The sequence below is a fragment of the Mastigoproctus giganteus genome, chromosome 11 (assembly GCF_048544385.1).
Source record: "Mastigoproctus giganteus isolate SK-2022 chromosome 11, ASM4854438v1, whole genome shotgun sequence".
Lineage (NCBI taxonomy): Eukaryota > Metazoa > Arthropoda > Arachnida > Uropygi > Thelyphonidae > Mastigoproctus > Mastigoproctus giganteus.
The window spans coordinates 179,406,943-179,432,620 of record NC_143585.1 but is presented as its reverse complement, the minus strand read 5'-3'; the positions used below and the strand labels follow the sequence as shown (position 1 = coordinate 179,432,620).

The following is a 25,678-nucleotide window of genomic DNA, read 5'->3' as shown; positions in this document are numbered from 1 at the left end:
CCCTCAGGCAGTTGCTATGAAGAGCTTCCAATATATTTGTTTATTTTTATTTTTTAAGTATTTATACATATTTTAAGCAATGACCAAGTTTAAAATATCATGCCACTTAACAATAAAATATGTAAAAAAAAACACAGAATTTTTAATTATTTAAAACACAGAATTCTTATTATGAAATTAAAAGTTGCATACTACAGGTATTACCATCCTTTTAAGAAAAGATGAAATATTTATATTGTTGGAGCAGAATTCAAATTATAAAAAAAAACTTTTTTTTCCAGATATTTAAAAGAACATTGAGCATCTGTTGTGTGCCATACTATCACCATATTTGCTAAACTTTGGTATGCCCATTGTTGGGTTAATCATTTATTTTATAATTAAAGTAATAATTATTAATAAGTATAAGTAATTAATAAGTGGGTACCATGAAGAAATACAGACTTAGTTTTCAGGCAAGAAATATGAACAGTATGCTTGTTGGTGTACCGGTCATGTAGAAGAGCAGTGCCATCGTAATAACTATACTTCTTAATGCCAACTGTTAGCTATCCTTTTACCAATATTAAAACTATCAAATCTTTGCTGTTTTAGAATACAGGCAGTTCCCAATTTTGCCAGTTAATTTGTTCCTAGCATGCTCTCGTAAAGCGGAAATTTATTTCTCATAGACTTATTAAAGAATGTTTATTCTTCATCATCATTGACCAAATGCGCACTCATTGATGATTCATCATTCACTGTTGGCTCAGCACTTGTTGTTGGTTTTTGGAAGCACAAGGAGTTGTCTTCTTCTTCTTCGGAAGTGCTTCAAGAGTTGTTTGCTTCCAAGACAGTCTTCTGTTTTCTTTATAAATTTCATGATAGCATGCATAAGCATTTTTTAAATCTGTAGCAAATTTTATAGTGTGCTCGGCAAGACTGAAAATGAAGAGCAACACAACCACTCTTTGTACTGTCAGTGTGGTAACTGCCTTATGTTATAGTGAGACACTTTCATCTGCCAAAACAAATGTGTGCACAGTAGTGCTGTATTGTACAGCTATGCACATGGTTTGAAATGCTGTATTTGTGAATTTTTAGCATTTATTTATTGCAACTAATGTTCATACTTTTGATTTTTTTGATACTTGATACTTGAAAAAATAACTTGTTAAGTGGGAACTGCATGTATTTTCTAAGCATATAATTTAATTTTATTTTTTATTTTTTGTGTAACTTTTAAACTGAATCTTTATATGAATTTTGATGTTTTTAAAAAAATATATGCTCATTGCTGTTTTTCTTTCTTTCTTTCTTTCCTTCCCTCCCTCACTCACTCTCTTTTTCTCTCTCTCTCTCTCAACTCTTTTTAGCACCTGTTACAACCAACCAGAAAGCACAGGAAAGAGAACACAGAAATGAAGTGTTATGCACAGATAAGATCTTGCTTGTTCATTCAGGAAAGCTGAGTTATGAAACTCCAGAATCTAATGAAAAAGCTGCTTTGATAAAACAAGATTTAACAATACCAGATGTTGCTAATGATGCAGAAATGGTTTTTCCTTCAGAAATCAAAGAGACATCCATTGCTAAGGATGAAGAAAATCTGGTTTTAGGAAAAGATGACCAGAAGCTTGATTGCACACAGACTGATAAAACTATACCAACAAAAACTGTAAAAGATTCTAAAGAAGTAAAAGCTAAAAGAGAAAAGATTGTTTTAGAATTAGGGATTAAAGAGTCAAATAAAACTATTGAAAAGGATCATAGACTTTCATCAAAACATGAGCTTCATAAAAAACTGAGTGATGCTAAAATCCAAAGTGAAAAAGACAAAAAAATTGAGAAGATAACTAAGCAGTCTTCTACTGAAAAATATAAAACCACTGAAAAAATTAAAAGTGGAGATTCCAAGTTAAAATCTCATGAAGAAAAAGGTAGAAATAATGATTCATCTTCACACAAAGACACCTCTAGGAATAAAATGCATTTAGACAAAGTAAAAATACAAGACAATAAGTTAAAATCTGAGACTAAATTAAAGACTGAGCTACCCAAAGCCAAATTGCAATCAAGAATGTCAGAAAATAAGTCCCAAAGAGAAGAGTCTCATTCAAAACATTCTTCCAAGTTCAGTTATTTGGAAAATTCAAAAGCTTCAAAAACAGATCAGAAACCAAAAGCTGAAATTGAACTTACAAAACAGTCTAGAATTACTGATAGTAAAATCCGAAGCAGTGATCCAGAAAAGCAGAAACAGGGTAAAAATAAATCTGATACTGAAAAGCTGAAATCTGCAGAAAATAAACTTAAGCATTCAAGTCCTAGTTCAAAATTTCGATTAAGCAGTCAAAATAAATTTTCTGAGTGTGAGATATCCAAGTTGAAACATCCAGAAAAAGGAAACCGGCATTCTGAAATTATAAAATGCCACAAAGACAAACAGCTTGTCAAGTTGAAAACAGAAACTCCTTTAAAAATCTTAAATGAAAAAGAATCAAGAAGTAACAAAATAAAAGAGAATGAAAAGCAAAAGCATTCTTCTGATAAAAAAGATTTAGAAAAATTGAAAAATCTTGAGAAACAGTTATCATGTGAAATATTAAAAGGTGATAGTCATTCTGAAAATAAAAAAGATAAAAGTGACTGTTATTCTCTTTATGAAATTTCTCAAGAGGATGATCAAGGACATAAAATTGATAAATATTCCATTAAAGATAAGTTGTTAGAGAAGAAAAATACTGATGTAAGGAGCATTCAAGATGAAAAAGAATCAAACTTTGACAAAGATTCAAAAAGCATTGCTTGCTGCATTCTTAAATCTGATTGTGATGAGAAGTCTATCATGAAAGATAGAAAATCAGCTTCTTTACAGATAGTGACAGAGGCAAAGTCCACTAATAAAAAGTTGAAACTGGATGCTGAAACATCTGATGACAATTCAAAATCTGATGACTGTAGTATAAGTCTTACAGTTAGTGATAATGACAGTCAGAAAATGGAAAATTTGAGTAATACAGATCTACCTAACAATAAAAATATTCTAGGTGAAAGTGAAGGACATTTATTTTCAGGGGGTTGCAGGCAATCTAATGAATGCAGCGAAACTAATGACTACAAAATAAAAGATTCAGATATAGTGAAACATCCAAAATCAGAAACTACCAGTTCCAGTGTATATTTGCCAGATGTAGAGGCAAAAGAATCTGTTGATAAAGGGAGAGAAAATAGACAAGCACTTGCAGAAACAGCAACTTTAAGACAAGATCAAGGAAGCTTAACATCTTCATACCGTCAAACCGAAGAACATGACCAGGAATGCACCAAGGTAAAGAGTTTGGAAAATGAAAGTAAAGTTTTTTTTTTAATGTCTGAAGAAAGATATACTAACAATAATTCAAAACTCTCTTTCCTCTTTGACTTATTAACACCTTCTAATCCAAGTAAATCAGAAGAATCTTTCTGTATCTTTGTTCCTGAACATGCTCTTAAGACACATTTCAATCATATGCCGCAGAATGAAGACAACCTAGCCAATGGAGATATGGGAGCAGGAGGAGATGGAGGAGGAAGCGAGAAAAAAACACAAGTGGAAAGCACAACTGAACAGTGTAATGATTATGACGAAAGAGTGGAAGAAGATAACAAATCAGAAGGGGGGTGGTCAGATATTACTGTCAGCTCTGTCCATACAAGCGATTTATCATCTTTTGATGATAGAATTAGCCTCTCTTCAAGTGGAGCAGAATCTGAGGAAGATGCAGATAAGTCAAAAAAAAAGAAAGTTCCACTCAAAGAAGGTAATTGATCATATTTTCCTTTATGCTAACTTATTTTAAATAAACTGCTGAATCATTTGAATCACTTTTATATGTATGAATGCAAAAGGGTGACATTTTTTATTATAATGTCAAAACAAATTGATTAATCCAAGCTGTTTTTTCATAACAATTATTCTCAGTATAAGCCTTTATCCTCAGTGGCAATTCCATTGTTTTACTGATCTTAAAAATGGATGGGGGGGGGGAGCTTTGTCCATAAATGACAATATAGCAATCAGTCGCAGCTATTAGTTATAAGAGCTATGAACTATTTTTATTTGACAATGACACTGAGTAAGTACTTAATGATATTTTTAAACAAACTGTATTCTTTGTGTGGGAATAGATAATTGGGTAGTGAGCCTAGCTTCTTTTTTTTTCTTTTTTTTTTTCAAAATCTTGAGAAATACCCAAAAATTTTGTCTTTGGTAATTGCACAGGACTCTATGAATTGCCTATAGGTTCTTTATGGTCAGTGCTATGCCCAGAAATTTCAGTAGAACCGTCATTCTCAGAGGATAGAAAAAAAACCGGGCTCCATCGACTATTCATTTTAAAAGAATCCCTTTTAAAACTGCCCAATCTCTGATATTTCCTTGTGGAGAGAATTGATAACAGAAGAAATAAACATCGTTATATGGGGTCTATGCCAATCTCTTGTAACCATGAAATTTAGTTTGAAAGGAAAAATGCACATTGGCTGCCACTTACATATTCAGCTAATTCATAGCATGTCACAGATAAATACGTATACAGTGGTACCTTGGTTTGCGAGCATAATTTGTTCCGGAAACGTGCTCGTAATCCAAAGCACTCGTATATCAAAGCGAATTTCCCCATAAGAAATAATGGAAACCCAGATGATTTGTTCCAAAACTCAAAAATATTCATATACTGTAAAAATTATTAATACAAAATACATACCTTTTTATATTTTTAATAATTAAATTTAATATACATAAAGCAGTCGAATTTATTAATTATTGGGTAGGACGACTTTCACTTTCTCTAATGGAATCACTGCTATCTGTTGACTTTTTCTTTTTGTGCGACTTTAACAAGGAATCTTTCCAGTGACACTTGCTTTTGCCTCCTTTTGAGGATTTCACGAAAATCAGATTCATTGCTCGCACTATTACAAATTGAGGGAGGCATGCTTGATACACATAAACAAAGCTGCGCGCGTATAGCAACTGAATAAATAACACCGTAAAGGCAGAGATACACTATTAACACCTCACTTTTAACACCTAACATTTTACTAAAGCACATTTCTAGGGATTACTACCATAAAACAATAAAAACAATTTCCAGTTGCGTTTCTGCTAGTGGAATCTGTTATAAACTGGTAGTAAACTCGATCTAATTGCATTTGCGATTATACTAGCTGGAATTGTTGGTATTTACGTTATTATGGTGAAATGTGTTTCCCCTTCACTGATATAAAAAACCATAAATACATTTTCAAAATCTTCTCTTCATTCCTATCGGGTTGCGTTCGGTTGGGGTGATTCTGCGTTTGACTGCCATTTCTTGTAAACACAAAGGCGAATCGTGCATAAGCGAATTCGGTTCGTGTTATATAAGATATCGTTCCCATATTTATAAATCGTGTATGATCGAATTAGTGTAGTGTAAACAAGTGTTATACGAGGACTGACTTTACTCGTATTGCAAGACCTCGCTCGTTTATGAAGTTAAAATTTATTAAAAAATTTTTCTCATCTTGCAAAACACTGGCATACCAAGTTACTCGTAAACCAAGGTACCACTGTATATTATTGGCAGATCAAATATAATAGCAAAAAAGTAATAAAAATACACAAATTAGCATTAGTAGAGACATACGATACAAGAAAGCAAGCCTATATAGTATCAGCCAAAAAACCCTTCCCATTTCACCTATCCATTCACTCCAAATGTTTTAGTTTTGCCTTGAACTTATTTAAAGTTGTTGCTCTCCACTACAACAGATGGCATCTCCGTAGCCAGGTGGGCAGGAGCAGCAGTGCGTAGCACACGCTTCTTGATTAGACCGGGGTTCGAGCCCAATGACCACCAAATATGGAGGATGCGAAAAGGTCAGGGAATGACCACCACATATCCCCAGAGCAATATGGCCTTAGTTGCTAATGCTCCTAAATAACAAACAAACTAACAAACTAAAACAGATGGAAGTTTGTTCCAACTATCAACCACTGCTGGTTAAAGGCAAATTTCTGCACAACTATTCTACAATTGTCTTTCCTCAATTTGAATTTGTTGTTCTCTCAGGTGAGTAATCTGAGCAAGAGGAAGAATCCCATCAGCATTGAGTTTGAGCTTGCTCAAACCATTCAAGGCCTTATACACCTTAATTAGATCACCTCGCAGGTGCCTAGTCTCCATATGTTGCAATTTGCAGAAACTTAAGCCTTTCTTAGTAACAGCAACCTTTTGTTCCACTCACCAATCTCATTGCCCTTCTCTGTACTTGTTCCAGCAGGTCTACATAGCTTACTAAAATGAGGCCTCCAGACCTGTATGCAGTTTATGAATAACAGTAATCCTCACATGATGCAATACTAGGACACAATCCTGTGCAAAAGAATGATGGGAGAAGAAAAAAGAGTGGGGGAGGGAAGGAAATAGGATTAATCTGCTAATTAATGCACAAAGACAAATAATCACTATTTAAGTTTCAGGAAAAAAAAAAAATGTAATTATATGTATTACAGCTCTGATTCACACTAGCTAATGTGAATGAATAGAGTTATATAAAGCATATCATTGTTCACTGTATTGCAAGAAAGTAAATTCCATGTTGAGGTGGTGAAAAGCCTTTTATTGCAGTTAATGTTGGAGTTAGAAATAAAAATTATTTCCGGCCAAGAGCACAGGTAGAATTTGGAGATCATCATGCTTTTCACACCAGTAATGCTTGGTGAACAGAGGATCACACCAGTAATCCTCCGTAATACAGTCTTCTAATCTCCTTGATCAATCCATGCAGCACACACCCCCACAATCCCTGAATTTTATCTGAAAAACAAGGCCACTTTGTTTAAGACAAAGGAATAGGTGTCTCCATATTAGTAATGATTAGTAATTTGATTGGATACTGTGACGTGGTCATTAAGGAACTGGATGCAAAAAGTAATTTTGATATCATATACAGGTAACCCTTGTATAACGCGGAGGTTAGGTTCCAGAAATATCACGTGTTATATGAGGTTCAGGTTTCATACGAAATGTAAGGTTATGTTCTGTAGTGTTTTTTTAATTATAAAAACAACAATGACATTCAACAGAAACATATTTTATTTATTCAAGAATTCATGTAACTAACTATTTAACAAATACATAGCATAAAATTATAAAAATTAGGAATTGTACATAAATTTCATTGCACATAATGCATAAATTTTAAAATTAAAGAAATGGATATTTTAATCATCATCACTGTCTTCAGAAAAAATATTTCGTAGATATTCTTTATTTAGGAGTGGCTGGATGTCGTTATCACTTGAAATCTCTTCGACATCATTTGTATAATTCTCATTGGGTGCTTCAGCTGGTTTTCTTATCAAAAAGTCAGTAATAAAACCTTGCTTACCACTATGCTGCAATTTTTTATTAAGTTCATAATATGGAGCTAAACAACTGTCCAATTGCTTTTGAATTTTTCCGAGCCCTCTGTTGAGGGATCATTATCCGTAAAATAACTTCTCAACTTTTGTACCAAATTTAATCCTGCTAACTTCTTTAGATTGAACTCTTTAATGGACTCAGCACAATCAGAATCTTCAGTTGAATTTTCTTCACCATTTGTATTTGGTTTGCTGTAGTCTATTAATCGAACCAATTCCTCCTCGTTTAAATCTGTTTCTCCATCAATTAATTCACGATTTCATTTTCAACCATATCGGAAAATCCCTCGCCACCACAAATGTGTGCTAGGTTTGTTATACGACTTAGTTCAGCATCCACAGGAGGTACGAAATTTTGATTAAGGACGCCACCAGGCCATATTTTTTTCCAGCAACCTTTAAGTGTAGAAAGTTTTAACTCCTTTACACATAGAGAAATAATTTTTACACAGTTAAATATTGAAAACTCTTTTCACATTTGAGGCAGTGTCGTGTTTGGATTAGATTCCATTTTTTCCAAAATTAATTTGTATGTTTAACGAATATAATACGCTTTAAATGTTGAAATTATCCCTTGATCAAGGGGTTGAATAAGTGATGCTGTATTAGGCGGCAAATAAATTATTTTAATGTTCGGATGGGTTACATTTTTTGAGTGCCCCCGTCGTGTTATCTAAAATTAGTAAACTTTTAAAGTCGATATTCTTTTTCTTTGTGTATCTTTCTATATCAGGCACAAAACAGTTAAAAAACCAATTTTTAAATATGCTAGCTGTAAGCCCTGCCTCTTTGTTGGCTCTCCAATAAACAGAGAGGGTGGGTGGACTTGTCAGTTGCTTTCATAGCATGAGGATATAAAGATCGGTTAATTAACATTGGTTTTTTCATGTAATCACCTGACGCATTACTGCAAAACAGTAGAGTAATTCTGTCTTTAGAAACTTTGAATCCAGGAGCTGTTTTTTCATTTTTCGATATATAAGTGTGTTTTGGCATTTTTATCCAGTTTAACCCAAATTCTGCATTGAATACCTGGTCTGCACTATATCCACCTTCTTCAATGATTTTTAAAAGTTCTGGGAATTTTCGGCCAGCATCTACGTCTGCTGATGCCAATTCTCCTTGGAGCTGAAGATTATGCAAAGAAAATTGCTTTTAAAAATTTTTGAACCCTTACTGGCACAAAATTCATGCTGAGAGCTTTCTTCTGAAAAATCTTATTCAAGTTCTTTTAAATATTGATAAATTTTGAGGGCTTTTTGTTTAATAAGGTTTCCACTCAAAGGCATTTTCTTGCGAGTGCAATCTTCAATCCAAACCAGTAGAGATTTCTCCATTTTTTTCCCGTTAAAATATCATGTACACGAGCAACGCACTTTGCTAGCAATTACACTATCTCTGATTTTCTGCTCAATTTGTTTGATTGTACGAATTGTTGATTCATTTAAATTCAAAGTCCTTGCAACAACTCCTTGTTTTTCTCCATTTTTCAACCGATCCAAGATTGTAATTTTTTCTTCGAGAGAAATGAATTTTGTTTTCAACGTTGGGTTTTTTCCTTCTTTTGCAGTTTTGTTGGCCATTACTTTAAAAAAATAAATTTTTTTCACATTAATTATGAATGTAACTTACCAGAAAAGAAAATGCTCAGCTTAAGATCAAGTAGTTATAAATTTTTAATGCACTTTCCTGGTGGAAACACTTTATGTATTTGACCCTACACAAAAGAAATTGTATATGCATGCCAAAGGGTATTCCCTGAATAAATTCACTATTTATAACTACTTGCACAACAATTAACTCTTTATAAGGTAAAAACTTGACACTACACAAAAAAAATATGTATGTATGTACTTGCGTGTGTCCCCTTATATAAATTCGGTTCTGGCAACTACGCCCGTTATACAAGCAGACACAAATTTAACGAACATAAAGTTTGATTTTTAAGTTGCGTGGTAAAAGTGTGTGAAAAGAAGTGATACAACAATTTGTAGATCGCGTTATATCGAAACCAGGACCGTATCATACAAGGGTATAGCCACAATTTATAAACCGCGTTATACGAGGGTTACCTGTACTTGGAATTCAAGAAAGCTTTTCATACTGTTCCACATGGAAGACTACTGCACAAATTGGAGCAGAATGGCATTAAGTGCAAGTTGCTGCAATGGATAAAAGGATGGTTGATTTGGAGGAGAGAGAGAGAGAGAGAGAGAGAGAGAGAGAGAGAGAGAGAGAGAGATAATCATTGGACACTGCTGTTTGTGGACTAATGTTATTAGTGGTGTCCCCTCTAGGGTTCGGTGTTGCGCCCATTGTTGTTTTGTATATTTATAAATGATATTGATGATGGTATATCAAGCTTAATGTCAAAGTTTGCAGATATTAAAAAGGTTGGCAGGGTTGTTAATAATGCTAAAGTTGGGCAGATAGGCTGAGAAGTGGAAACTGAATTTTAACATTGATACATTTCAATATATCATTTTATTTGATAAAGTTGGTACATTTCTCTGGGTAGCAATAACCCCAGAGAAATGTACCAACTGGGTGGTATTACACTTGGACAGTGGAGAATGAAAGAGTCCTGGAGGGGGGGTCTAGCAGGGATAAGGAGGTGATTATCCTCTTGTATAAGGCAATGGTCAGGCCATACCTTGAATAAGGGATACAAACATCAAACCTGTGGAATCCCTCTATCACATTAGAAGAGCAGATTTCAACTAATGTGAAGACTATAACCACAGGCCGACCGGGCTAGCCGAGTGGGTAAAGTACCTGCCCGGCAACCCAAAGGTCGCGGGTTCGATTCCCGCCTCGGGCTTGGATCAAAGTACTGCAAAAACCTTGGGAGGTGCAATATGGCCACAGAAGCCGATGCACCAACAACTACCAAATCAAAAAAAAAAAAAAAAAAAAAAAAACTATAACCACACTTTGTCCCCTATCACTAGATAGATAGATAGACAGACAGACAATATGAAAGGCTGATGTATCTTGCGAGGCAGTCCTCCGTACATCTAGAGATTGTACGGAGGAAAAGGTTTCATGATTCAAGGACAGAGAAAGCAATCATTGATTAATTACTCGTTTATACAATCGTAAAAGACTGATGAAAATCCGTCTATCGTACATAAAATATATGAACGCATGAAACATCCTAAAATTTGTAATATATAAACCTTGCAGTGAGGTCACTTGAGATAATGCCACGTATGCAAGTTGCTGTTGATGATCTTTTTCATAATTATATACAACTTTGTCGAAGGTCCCTCCTTGAGATTTATGTATAGTCAAAGCACCAGGAGATACTAAACTACATGTTAATTTCCTATTGTTCTTGAATGGAATCGTAGTTGATCGTTTTATAATAGGTATGGATTGACTAGGTAAATGTTTATCTTTCTCATATTGTTTATAACAAAATTGATTGAAGGTTATGTCGTATTTTTGACTCAGGAAATTTCATCCATACTCGTTTAACTGTTTCGTCATCCTCAAAATTCAAAATATACTAAAGTACCATATCTATGATATCCTTGGTATAAATTTTGTGCAACCACTTCATGGGTTTCATCTGCAATTAAAGTATTTGTGTTATAGGCATTTACATCACTATTTCTTAAAAATAGTCGAATCTCTTGTGGATGTAAATTAGTAGCATCTTCTTTGGTAACAAATCTCTATTCTATAATTTTAAGTTCATCTGGTAATAACGCTTCTCCATTGCCTATTTTTGTAAGAATTTAAGAAAATGTACTATCGGACTGTCGAACAACTTGTACTAATTCACGAAATTGTAGTGACTGGCATGATTCTGGAGCAATCGGTGAGTTCTTCAGGCAATTATATATAGATCTAGCACGAAGTAGAGGCAGTTGCCGTAAATCTCCAATGAGGTATATATTCATACTTCCAAACGGTATTTCATGAACACCAGTTATCTGCTTTAAATGCATATCTATAATCGATAATAGTTCTGCACTAATCATACTAACTTCATTGATTATAATAGTATGTACATGTTGAAATGCAGTTCTGTATTGTTGAAGAATTTCATTACTAAGTTGAAGATTATTTGATAGACGTATACAGAAAGCAGAATGCACTGTTGTACCATCGATTGCCACAGCGGCATTGCCCGTGGAGGCACAAGTAACATGTGTTGTGAATATTTGATACATTACAAAAGCGATTATACGTTTCCATCAATAATTTAAGAGTAAATGTCTTTCCAAAGCCAGCAGATCCAGTGAGAAATACTTGTATTGGTTCATGTATCTGATTATCAGTTTGACAATAGATAGCTGCAAGTAATAATGTGCATTGTTCTTTATTAGTACTACTTGTCAAATGACAGTATTCTTCAGATGGTAAGGTATTCTCTTGCTTCCTTATGACAGATAATTTATCTGTCATTGCCATTCTCATCTCATCAGTAGTTTTCTTGTCGGTAAAGAAATCATCATCATCAGTTTCTTTTGATTTAAGAAATTCTTCATTTTTTTTCACTGCCAGTCCATTTTCATCATTCTCATCAAGTTCAGTACAAAGCTGCCTACAAATGGTTAGCATCTTTTCAGTATCGTTGTCGGATTTGAACTCTTTTCTTCTCAAGGTAATTATCTCTTTGTTGGTTTCATAAAGTTCAAAATATATATTTTCATTCAAAATTTCATTCTTCTCATTGATAAATGGTATGTGTAAAGTTACCATTTCGCATATATGTTCACGAAGATATGTTATATTATAATTCTGATGTCGAATTATTTTAGGAAATTCTTTTCACCCATCCCCATTTACTTTTCGATAATGAGCAGTAAATTTTGCAAGGGTTATATCTTTTAATGTTTCGCCCCATTTTTCATATTTATCAAAAATGCCCGTGTCTTCAAGAGCAATTTATGTAATTTCTGATGCTCATGTGGCCATACCGTTGGCACATATTCGATCACTCTTGAAAACACGGGTCTTCAGGAGCAATTGAATTGCATTGGGTATCTTAATAATAATTTTTTTTTTTTTATGAAAACCCCAAACATGAAAGGTATCAAAACCTATAGTACTTAGTACCATGCATGGGTTGAAGGAGAAGTATGGGGGGGGGGAAATGTCGGAAACTTTGCTCTAGAGACTAAACATGGGTTTCACCACTTCAAGCAAAGTGGTGGTATTTCACCGGTTGATAAAAGTCATTTACCACCTTACCAAGCTGCCTCTTGTGAACTCATCTCCACAGAATTCAATACATACTGCAATAATTAAAGACAAACACCAGCCAAGGAATTAAAAATTTTTACTATAAAAATAAAATGTACAGAAATAAAATACAGTAAACCCCCGCTATTCGCGGTATCTGTATTCGCGGTTTCGCGTATTCGCGATCGCTGATTTAATATAAAATAAAACTCAAAAAAATGTGAATTTTAAAGCGCCATGAATAATTTCCGCCATAAAAAAACATGGGCGTGGCTAAAATTATCTTTCCCGGTCAAAACAGCGTTCAGTGGGTGGGGGAGAGGGGTGACAAAATCGTGAGCGTGGATGTTTCTCGCTAATCGTTGTTCAGTATGTGTTATGCGCTTGTCATGGAAGGTTTGGTCGTTTGATTTTAATTTATATGCTTATAAATTGAATAAATTTATAAATTGATATGCTTACATAAGTGATAAATCTACCGTTTTGCAGTGTAAAACAGACTTTTTCGAGTGTGTTAACGGAAGAAAGTGCCCTTATTGTGGACAAGTTCTTTTTTACCCGTACAAAAATATGCTACGAATAACAAGGGAAATGTGAAAATATCAAAGAAGGTGATGATTAGCGAATAAAATTGAATTATTAGACAAAATTTCTAATGGTGAAAGTGTCTCTTCAGTGGCAAAACATTATAAAATCAATGAGTCAACGGTACGATCAATCAAAAAATCGGAAGAAAAAATCTGCCGTAGCGTCCGTGAAAATGCGCTAATTGCTTCAAAAATTTTCTCTGTAATTCGTGATGTTAAATTAGAAAAAATGGAAAAAGCTTTAAATCTGTGGATAGAAGACCGAACTCAAAATAAAATTCCGTTAAGTTCACTCATCATTCGTGAAAAGGCAAAACTCCTTTATCAACACTAGCGAAACTGGTGATAGCACTGGCGGGATAAGTTTTTTTTTTTTTTGCTAGCAAAGGCGCTGGTTTGAAATTTCTAATAAATATTACATTTAATATTAAATTGTTTCTTATTTTCATTTCGATGCCATATGCTTGCATTTCACTATGTACATATAATACATACATAGACAAAAATTTAGACTAGTTTTTCTTATATATTTCATACTTTGGAACGGAACCCCTTTATTACTATGGGAGCCATAACTCAGTATTCGCGTTTTCGGTATTCGCGACATTTCTCAGGAACGTAACCCCCACGAATAGCGGGGGTTTACTGTATAATGAAATACTGTGTTACACTATCGAAGACTAAAATATTACATTAAATTACGATAAAATAAACTACGATAAAATGTTAAAAATATAGTTAAAAATACTGAAGCAATAAAATTATCTATATAAAATAAACTGGTTTAAAAGCAATAAAATCTGAAGCTTTCAGAGACTGCTGTCTCCTTCTTCAACAGTGTACTATTACTGCAATGACACATCCTTAAGTAGCAGGTCCATTTGAATTCTATATCTTCAAACAGGCCCATAGGCCTGTTTGAAGATATAGAATTCAATACATCTACACTTAATGCTAGTGTTAGATCAGTTATATCCATATCAGGATATTCTTCTTGTAGCTCTATAATTTTCCGTTGCAGGTTGCTCATTCCTCTGTTAGTTTTATTTACATATTCAATTACATATGCTGCACATGAATATTCTTTTATGATAAATTGTAAATCCAAATTAGACTTGAGCACTCCTAAAATCCAAGGATTGTAATTATTCATAAATTTCTCTTCTATCTTGCGTTTAAGAAATACACATGGTCATTTGATACCGGCTCTGAAAATATTTAGATATTCTTCTTCTGATTGGCATTGGTTTGATTTAAGGAATTCTTCGAAATTAACATGATTATCCAGTTCTAATTTGCGACATTGGCCAAAAAGGTGCTTCAAATCGACATTCGTATCGGTTTGCATTATTATTTTTATAACAGGTAAAAGTATGTTTATGTTGCTGTAAATTTGAATAATCGGAAGTTTTCTCTGTAGAACATAATGCATCTATCATTTGGATTGCTTCCTCCATCTCACCTTCTTTTTCTTCTAATGGTGTAGAGGGCGCATTGTTCATCCCTAATATATGTACATGTGGACTTCCTCGATGTTGAAATTCAATGCTTTTAAAGAAATTCACAACATAATATTTCCCAAAAGGACTATTCGTTTTCGATTTTAAAATTTTGAGCATACTCAACAATTTTATTAAAGTATATGTCACATGTTATGGGGTCTTCATTTATTAATGTAGTGCTTTCCATGTAAGGTAGGTCCCTAACTTCCTTAGTTGTAATTTCTCGTTTATATCTGAATTTGTATAACGTGCATAGTAATATGAGCCATGTTGGTTCACACGCACTCAACGTCAAGAACATTGTAGGTTTTTCTAATTGAAGGATCATGGCAAACACATCTCATTTACATTGACTTCAATAATATGCTGAATTGGGAATTATTTTTACAAATACCAAGTTAGACTCTAATGACTTGTTTATAAATTATTTTTATTCTATAGAACAAGTAACATTAGCTGTTATTCTTACTGATTTAAATGCAATTTTCAAATTTTTTGCGGTACGCATTCACATAATTTTCATTGCCATATATAGCAAATGTTGGGAAGTTACTCCATGACAATCAGATCTACGAATTTCACTCGATGCCATCATAAAGGGAATAATTTTCGATCCATTTTTAAATGTTTCTGCCTGTATATCAAATAAGAAACTTGTTGGAGATGATTTCTGACCTGGTGCTATGCATAAATATTTATCTTCAGACCACAATAATTTTTTTTGTTGAATTAACAATAGTTCATCATCATTGTTGACAGTTTCCACAATTTCATCTGAATGTTCCTGTTCACTATCATCATTTGTCCCCAAGAAATTGTCACTCACTTTTATGCCGTAGAATATATACAAAGGTGAATTTATCAAATACCGTAACCATATTTTCACTATTTTATTCTGCACACATCCTTGTAGGTATGATGATTTATGTACGAGTCTTTGTATTATATGTGTATATTAATGGCATAATTGTCATATAATTCTCTAGTAATTGATGAACCATCGTATTTACGTTAACTGGTACATTTATTACTTGTCCAATGATCCCATATTGTCCATGTTCATAACGTAAATGACAAATTTGCATAAAGGATAATCATGGTGATATCAAACGCTCAGTTACAACATCCAGTGGAGGCAAATCAGTAGGATATTTTGGATATATAAATCCATTTGACATGGCCACAGTTGTTATCTGTCCCTCTTTTAATGAAGTATGACATGTATTACATGTCATGAAAGTACTCGCTTCTTGTAAAGGAAATTCATTTTGAAGTAATTCATATGAAGTTGTTGGAAATGGTTTCAAAGCTAATTGAAACCATAAATGATCACAAATATTACAACTAAATCCAAATGGATTTTTGTACACTAGTTTTTCAAACTCGCTATCATCTCGTGTAGACACTATAGGGATGTAATCAGGAATCACATTATTAGCCATTTTTAATTTTGCTTTTTTTCATGAGCAATATTCCTTCATACATTCTGCTGGAGTTTTAGTAGAACTCTGTGGTTGAATTTCATTATGATTTGGAATAGTTTGAATTCCTAATTTCGTTTTCTTCTATTCACAATATTCCTTCATTATTTCAACTGTGACATTATCATTGTATTTCCTTTTCTTTCTTTCACGATATTCCTTCATCTTTTGAGCTTGAGTTTTCTTGTGGGCAGTTTCAGAAGTTCCAGGCACAGCAAAACACTGTTGTTAAATTTCATCTGGATTCACATTTCTGTTCAACTTCCCTTCCTTTCTTTCATGATGTTCCTTCGAATGCCGGGCTGTAGATTTTGGCACAGTCACTCGCATATTAATCATTATGCTGATATAACGGTATAACGTAGTGTGTCACCGCTCAATTGTACTTGTTGTGTCACACTCTGCAACTTGTTGCGTACAATTGGGTTTTCTTGGGTGCATACATTGTCCTTGTTGCATCACTGCATGCAACAAGTACAACGCATGCACATCAGGTTTTGTGATGATTTTATATAACGATTTCTAGGTAACATAGCGCATTTTTTTTTCAAATAACAACGGTTTTGCCGGTTGCTGCCCAGGTTTGGCAGATCAGCAGCTTAAATTTATTAAGCCTCAAAACTAATTAGCACGGACATGGTGGTATCTGCAACCAACAAGATCAGCTGATGACAACATATATTAAACTAGCCACACTCAATATAATGACATTGTCAGGAAAAATTGAGTAGTGTGTGGACATCTTAAAGGACAGAAAAATAAGCATACTTGGATTGAGTGAATCAAAATGGAAAGGAAATGGGTGTAGAGAGTTACGAGGAGGCTATTACCTATATTGGTCTGGGGGTGATGTAGCGAGGAAGGGTGTAGCCATCATTATAGATCACAGGATTAAGGAAAGGCTAATGGAGATGAACAGTATCAGCGACAGACTGATGTCGATTAAACTGCAAATGAATGACAGTGAAACATTGAAGATAGTACAATGTTATGCACCGCAAACCGGTTGCGAAGAAATGGAGAAGCTGGGGTTTGAGGACAAGCTCGAAGAGAACATCACAGGTAGAGATATAGTTATCTTGAGTGACCTGAATGCAAAAGTCAGAGTGGAGAGACAAGGACTGGAATACATTATGGGTCCGCGTGGCTGGGGACCTAGGAATGACGATGGTGACAGGCTGTTGGATTTCTGTTTACAGAACAGCTTGGTCATAGGAAACACCTGGTTCAAGAAGAGAAAGAGTCATAAAGTGACAAGATATGGTTGGGACGGTCAACAGGAATCCCTCCTTGACTATATACTCATGGATAAAGAGCGACACAGAAGACTAGTGGACGTCAAGGTCATTCCTAGTACCTCCTTGGGTAGTGATTTTTTTTTTTTTTTTTTTTTTTATGAAAACCCCAAACACGAAAGGTATCAAAACCTATAGTACTTAGTACCGTGCATGGGTTGAAGGAGAAGTATGGGGAGAGGGGAATGCTGGAAACTTTGCTCTAGAGACTAAACATGGGTTTCACCACTACAGGTTAGTTGTTGGAGTTTTAAGATTCCCTAAATTGAAGAGGATCAAAATAACGAGAGAGAGAGAGAGAGAGAGAAAACTATGGGTGCGGAAGTTGAAAGAAGAGGAAAAAGGGGCGATGTTTAGAAAAGAATTCAGGAAGGTTGTACCTAAGACAGTGGTGAACAGCGTGGAATCAGAATGGAAAGCATTCAAAGACTGTATAGTAGGACTGGCAGAGCAGGTTTGTGTTTGTGGAAGAAGGAGATGGGAAGAAAGATTGGTTTTCTTTCCATCTCCTTCAGCCTCTCTCATAGGATGAGAGAGGCTGTGAAAATCAAGAATAATGCATTCAGGACCTGCTTTCAGAACAGAAATGACGAGAATAAAGAGATATGAAACTGTGAAGAGAGAGAGCGGCCAAGAGGGATAGTTAACGAGGAAAGAAGACTGTGGTTGGAAGAATGCAGTGAAACTACTACAAGATATCGACAGTAACAAAAAGAAGCTGTATGGTATGGTGAGGAAAAGAGATGGTGAATAGAGAAAATACTTGATGGATGAGAATGGGAACCTAATAACCAAGGATGAAGAGATAAGAGGAACATGGAAGAAGTATTTTGAAAATATGTTGAACGTGCAGGACAGCCAGCAAAAGGGACAAAGGCAGATTGATCATAAGAGGGGATGAAAGCAAAGATAAGGAGAGAGAGCAGACAGACTTGACTTGGAATGATGTAGTGCAAGCATGGAAATACATCAACAGGTAAGTCTGCTGGTATGGATGAGATAAATGGAGAAATGCTGAAGGCTGCCTCGCCTACAGGCGAGGCAGAGATAGTGTGGACATACAGACTATTCCATAAGATCTGGGATTAGAGACAGGTGCCAAAGGACTGGAAGAAGGTTTGATCATCCTGTTGTTCAAGAAGGGGAACAGGAAAAAGTGTTCCAATTATAGAGGCATCACACTGACATTGCATGTGAGTAAGCTGTATGCGAGAGTGTTAGAGTGGAAGATAAGAGGAATGATTGAAAATACGATGGTTGAGGAACAGTATGGCTTTAGGCCTGGCAGATCGACGGTGGATCTAATTTTCTGCATAAGGCAACTGATGGAAAAGTGTTATGAACACAATAAAGAATTATGGATGGCATTTTTGGATATAAAGAAAGCGTTTGATGCCGTAAAGAGAGAAGAAGTGTGGGAGGTTTTGAGAAACTTGGGGATAGAGAAACATCTTGTGGAGAGAATTGAGAATATGTGCACCAATACAGTGAGCAAAGTAAGAACAGCGGTGGGGTTGACTGAGAGCTTCAAAATAACATCAGGTTTGAGGCAAGGAGGTGTCCTGTCACCACTACTCTTCATAGCTGTTATGAATGATGTGCAATGTAGAGCGGGGGAACAACTTGGACAGGACCAGATGAAAGTCATGCTGCTTTTTGCAGATGACCTTTGCATATAGGGAGAGAGTATGGAATGAGTGCAATGGCAAGTTGATATATGGGCTAGTATGGCCAGTGAATTTGGACTGGTTTTCAGTTAGGAGAAGAGTGACGTAATGGTTCTAAAGAGGAGTGGCGGGCTTGATGGATACATTACAATGGAAAGGAAACAGCTAAAAATGGTTAACAACTTCAAGTATCTAGGCAGCACCATTACAAAAACTGGAGTAATAGACGAAGAAATAAGTAGAAGGATACAAGCGGGTGGGAATTTCTATAGGCAAACGAGATCTGATCTGAAACAGGAACATACCACCGAAGTGTAAGAAGGGTATATATCAGGCCTATTACGTACCAATTCTGACATATGCATCTGAAATTTGGACCATGAGGAAAGAGGATGAAAGCAGAATTCAGGCGGCAGAAATGAGATTTGTGAGGGGGGGGGGGGCATGGCCGGAAAGACAAAATGCAACAAAATCGGGAATGATGTGATTAGGGAGAGAATTCAGGTTGAAAAACTCCAGAATAGGATTGAAAGGTCCCGTTTGAAATGGTTTGGATATATTAAGAGGATGAATGAGAGGCATTTGCCAAGAAGGTTTGATTTACAATTAAGGGACAAAAGACCAAGGGGGAGACCAAGAATGAGATGGCAGGACATGATAAAGACCGATGTCATTAGGAGAGGAGGAAATTGGAGTGAAATCAATGACGGAGAGAAGGACAGGGCATGGTGGCGCGGCTTCATACGTCGACCCATGGAATAGCGGAACGATGATTGATGATGATGATGAACACCGGCAAAGATGTTTTTAACATCAAAAAAACCCTTCCCATTTCACCCATCTGGTCACTTCAAATGTTTGCCTAGTTCAGCCTTAAATTTATTTAAGCTGTCAACTTCCACAACAACAGATGGAAGTCTATTCCAGCAATCAACAACCCGCTGGCTAAAGGAAAACTTCTGCACATCTATTCTACAACTGTTTTTCCTCAATTTGAATCTATGGCACCTCAGGTTCTTAGTCTGACCAAGTGGAAGTATCCCGTCAGCATTGAGCCTGCGTAAACCATTCAAGGCCTTATACACCTCGATCAGATCACCTCGCAGATGCTGCAACTTAAGCCTTTCTTTGTAAGCGCACCCCTTTGTTCCTTTCACCAATCTTGTTGCCCTTCTCTGTACTCGTTATATCAACTCAGCATCCTTCCTAAAATGAAGTCCCCAGACCTGTATGCAGTACTCAAGGTGTGGCCTGACATTGCCTTATACAAAGGGATAATCACCTCCTTGTCTCTGCTAGCAAAATTCCTATATATCATTGACAAAACTCCATCACCTGTTCTGGTAGCACGTCTGCTCTGTTCAGAGAACTTCATACCTGACTGCACAGTTACCCCCAGGTCTTTTTCATTCTCCACCTTCCTGAGTGTAGTACCACACAGTTGGTATGTTTCTCTTGAATTACTGCTACCCATATGGAGTACTTTGCATTTGTCAATGTTAAACTTCAGTTGCCACTTCTCAGCCCACTGCCTAACTTTTCTAGATCCTGTTGCAGTAGCATACTGTCTTTAGTGTCATTAACAACCCTGCCAACCTTTGTATCATCTGAAAACTTGGACATTAAGCCCGATATACCTTCATCGATATCATTTATCAATGAGATCCTTTAAAGATACACATGATAATGCACATTATGTTCAACATCATAACCAAATATAATTAATGATCTAGTTTACTTCCTCTATTACCCAGTTGACGAACCGTAAGTTGGTGTGAGAGAACATCTGGAAAATAAAGGGAGACTGCACACATTCCCATCATCGATTGTGGAATGTAATGCATGTGTTATTGCAGATTCAACTTCGATAGCCAATGCTCTTGGGGGTACTTTTTATAACACCCAGGCAACAGCATTGTATTACCCAGAGTTTCTTATAGTAAAAAATTAAAAGTGAAAAGTGGACTTCAGATTTTCTCCTAAGAATTAGAGCCATGCGACTTACCACTGCCCTCTAGAACACAACTGATCAATGAATAGTCATTAGTACTACAGTTCATAAAATTTGACTGAAAAAAAAAAAAAAAAACTGTATAGGTGATAAATAATTTTATTTATTTGTAAACAATATTAATGATGGTACATATTTATATATCTGAAAATGTTTTACACTATGTTATCACACTGAAGGTAGCGTTTTGCTCAATGCTGTCTGCATATTGGCTTCTTACAATGTTCACAGTAAGGAGTAGTCATCCTCCACAATATTGATGAGCAGAAGGTGCATATTGAGTTACTGGGGAAAATATCTACATAAATATTGTCTGAGGAATTAACACTATTTCTGGATTTTTTTCTGAGTCATTATTGGCTGAAATCATGCATGTAACAAAAAGGTGGAAAATTGATTTATAATACATTAAAATTTCCAATATACTCTAATATTATGGATACTTAAAATTGAAGATGCATTAATAACTACAGAGAGAAATATAATTATTAAAAAATATGGTCACTTCATTGTATAGAGTCAGAGTCATTAAAATTGAGAATACATGCATGCTCAGTATTGTGGTATGCTGATTTGTTTCTTTAAATAGATGGACCATTCATCATTATCATCAGCCATTTTCAATCCACTGCAGGATGAAGGCCTCTCCAGTAACTTTCCAGTTCCTTCTGTTTTGAGCACTAGCCATCCATTTACCTCACAAACTCATGAATTTCATCTATCCCTCTCTGCCTTTGTCTTCCAGGTTTTCTTCTAGCTTCTCTTGGGTACCAGTCTGTTATTTTCTTAATCCATCTGTCATCATGTCTTCGAGCTATGTGTCCTGCCCAAGACCATTTTAGTTCTTTAGTTTTGATAAGAATGTCCTTTACTTGAGTTTGCTGCCTAATCCATGTGTTTCTCTTCTTATCTAGCAGTCTGATTCCCAGTATAATTCGTTCCATTCTTCACTGTGTAGTTCTCAGCTTCTCTTCCATTCTTTTGGTGTGCCCAAGTTTCACTTCCATAAGTCATAATGGGGAGTATACATTGGTTCATTATTTTACGTTTCAGACAAACTGGGATATTGCTCTTCAGTATGTGACTATATTTCCTGAATGCTATCCATCCAAAATTTATTCTTCTCTTGCCTTCCAGCCATTTATCATTATTACAGCTAATAACTTGTCCCAGATAAGTATATGACTCCACTTTTTCAATTACTGCTCCTTCAATCATTATTTCCCTTTTTGTGGCATACTTGTTCATCATTACTTTTGTTTTAGCCATATTCATCTTTATTCCAAAACCCTTACTAACTGTGGATAACTGATTAAGATTTTCCTCTAATTCTTTGGGATTGTGGCTTATGACCACAATGTCATCTGCAAATCGTAAATGGTTTAGGTACTCTCCGTTCACATTGACTCCTTTCTGCGACCAGTCTAATCTTCCGAAAACTTCCTCAAGGGCAGCAGTAAACAGCTTCAGAGATATTGTGTCTCCTTGTTGAACTCCTTTCTCGATTTTAAATTTCCTGCTGTCTTTGTCTAGTCTAATAAAGGAGGTAGCATTCTCATATTTTCTTCAAAATCATAATATGTTGGGTAACTATGCCTTGTCTTTCCAGTGCCCGAAACATTGCCTTATGCTGTATGGAGTCAAATGCCTTTTCATAATCCACAAATGCTAGGCATAATGGTGTTTTATATTCATTTTCTTTCTCCATTAGCTGTGATATTACGTGAAGGTGATCCATAGTTGAGAATCCTGTCCTAAAGCCAGCTTGCTCTTTCGGTTGATTCTCATCAAATATTCTTTCTAATCTCTTAGTAATGGTCCTTGTGAACAACTTGTAGATGTGGGGGCGCATCCATAGCCAGGTGGGAAGGAACAGCAGTGCGTAGCACACACACTTCTTGATTAGACCGGGGTTCGAGCCCATCACCACCAAATACGGAGGATGTGGAAAGGTCAGGGAATGACCATCCCATATCCCCGGAGCAATATGGCCTTAGTTTCTAATGCTCCTAAAAACCAAACAACAATAACAACAACAATGTAGATGTGGGATAACAAGCTAATTGGTCTATAATTTCCAATTTCTGATTTATCTCTTTTCTTAAGCAGCAAAACTATGGACCATTGCTGCACTGTAAATTTTACGAGTCACATTATTATAGGATTAACAACGTGTGAACTGAAAACAGCACTTTGTATTTCTCAGGCATGCACTGCAGGACAAGATGACATCTCTTATGAGATGATTAAGCATCTCTGCAAAATCTGTAAATCACCTATCCTTTATATTTCATACTATTATTCCTTGAAGAGCAGTTTTCAAACTCCAGCTGCAAGGCAAGCTTCCTTTTTCTCCCTAAACCAGGAAAGTTTCAAATAACTCAAGTCCCAAAACTCCATCTTGCTGTTTATATAAAATTTTGGAAAGATTGGTTAATGCCCATTTTATATGGTTTCTGAAGGTTAAGTGGTCCACACTTGACCATTTAATTCAATAGTAAACATCTACCTGCAGTGCTTTCCTGTAACAAGAGGATTTATCTGATTTGGAAAAAAAATATGTATATGATGAAATTTTATATTTTAGATCTTTATAAATTTGACTTTAGAGGCACTCCCTATTTTCATAGAAAATTTTTATTGTGCTGTTACTTTCAACTATAGGATCTATGCTCTGTATTTTTTCCCAGAGGAAAGAGTCCCTCAGTAGTAGCAAGGGTTGGTTTTAAGTTTTCTTGCCATCAAAGTAAATCTTTCTCAGATGAGGCCATAAAAGTGAAATATGTAAAGTCTGTTGTTTACATAAAGTCTACGGTTTTTGCAGAATTCTTTTGCACAAACTGGCTTGGTAATGGTCAGTGTGGCTGATGCTGATGAGATCTGAGCTTCAGCCACACCAACCATTATCAAGCCAGTTTTTGCACAAGAATTCTAGCTCCCAAGTGGCCAGTCTATAAACAATCTATAATCCTATTCCAACACCATACTACAGTGAAGTTCCAAGCCGTAGGTGTTCCTAGGCACCTCTCACTAACAGACAAAAGGAGATTACTTATTACAGTAAAGTTGATCACTCATCACATCTCCCTCTTTCTGAGATCTCTGTGACTGGAGGGTTCAGCTTCCTTGACTTAGAGCCCCTGCGAGCTGCTCTTTCCAGTCCTGCCACTTTCAGGTCACTTTGCCTGATCAGATGCTTAAACACATACGCCGAATTGATGCTGACCTCAACAAATTTGCTACTAACTGCACTTATAGGAAACACCTGCTCCACCTTGCAGATCCCTAGTGACACCACTTGATTCTCATTAGGACCTGGTGACTCCCAATGCAGCATACTTTATTTGATGGTGTCATCCTAACTTGCTATGTCCTCCCTTGGTCATTTGTCTGGGCTGTGGATTTATCACAATGAGGGTTCATCATAATTTGTCTCTACCAGTGTTCAAGCCTCATACTATTTGGTCAGATGTTACTGATACCACAAAATAATTACTGTGGAAATTGTCTATGAATTCTCATGCAGACTATCAACCAAGAACTCTGTCAGCACACTCCACTCTACCTCAAGAACTCTGGATCTTGATGTTGAACTTTACTTGACTGGTCCTCCCATTCTTTCTTCTGAACTGTGTGGGTAACTATGTATTCTTTGTTTGGTTCTCTTCTTACTATGTACTGTATATGTCAAGTAAATTTGTTAATCCAACCAATTTCTGAATTTAAACATTGTCTACGTTAACCTTACTTTTTAACTTGTCCTGTTTATATCTTTGTTACTTCAGAAAAATCTGTAATATATCCTATTTGTAAACCCATGGCCATGTGGCTGTGAAGGGCTTTGCATAAACATTCCATGTGAATGATTTGCAATAAAGATATTTATAGATCATTTACAGAGTAGTTCGATTGTGGTAAACAACTTCTTCCATCTGTAAGCAGTTGACTCTGTGTTGATGACCTCGTTACTTTTCCCCAGTCATGCAACATGAGAGTCATTGAACTGCAATTGCAACAATCCATTGACTACCTCAAGTCCTGGGCAGTTGCTAATAGTTTCAGGTTCTCATCACATTAGATTATCATTGTACTTTTCTGCTAGTGGAGTATCCACCTTGAACTTGAATTGACACTTGGAGAAAATTTGAGAAAATCTGTAGTACCTGAGAAAAATTCCTGGAACTCGTATTTGATAAAAAGTTGACCTTTGTCCATACTAGGTGTGGCAGTAGAATTCTGGGACTGGTGCGGGTGCAGCCATGTTTAATGAGTTTGAAAACAAATGGAAGTGGTATGTTGTTAGTTCAAACTTCCTCCAACAGGTAGTTTTGTTACAGAGTTGTCCAATAGACTGACAAGTTACAAGTAATGACGAGTTTCGTCATTAGTTGTTTTAATGTTCCGTGTCACAATCTTGCAATGCAGCAATGAGCAAATATCAAATATTGCTTTAAACTGAGAAAATCTGCAATAGCATTAGCATTAGTAGAGGCATATGGTGTAAGAA

At 35.7% G+C, this 25,678-nt stretch overlaps 1 protein-coding gene across 1 annotated transcript in view; it reads left to right on the top strand.

Annotated features, from left to right (window-relative positions):
• LOC150078599 (uncharacterized) overlaps window positions 1-25,678 on the top strand; it is a 452,040-nt gene that overhangs the window by 81,503 nt on the left and 344,859 nt on the right. Inside the window, exons 5-6 of the mRNA XM_090384628.1 lie at window positions 1,356-3,310; window positions 3,500-3,782. Of these exons, the coding sequence (XP_090240754.1) occupies window positions 1,356-3,310; window positions 3,500-3,782 (2,238 nt within the window). The remainder of the gene's footprint in view (window positions 1-1,355; window positions 3,311-3,499; window positions 3,783-25,678) is intronic.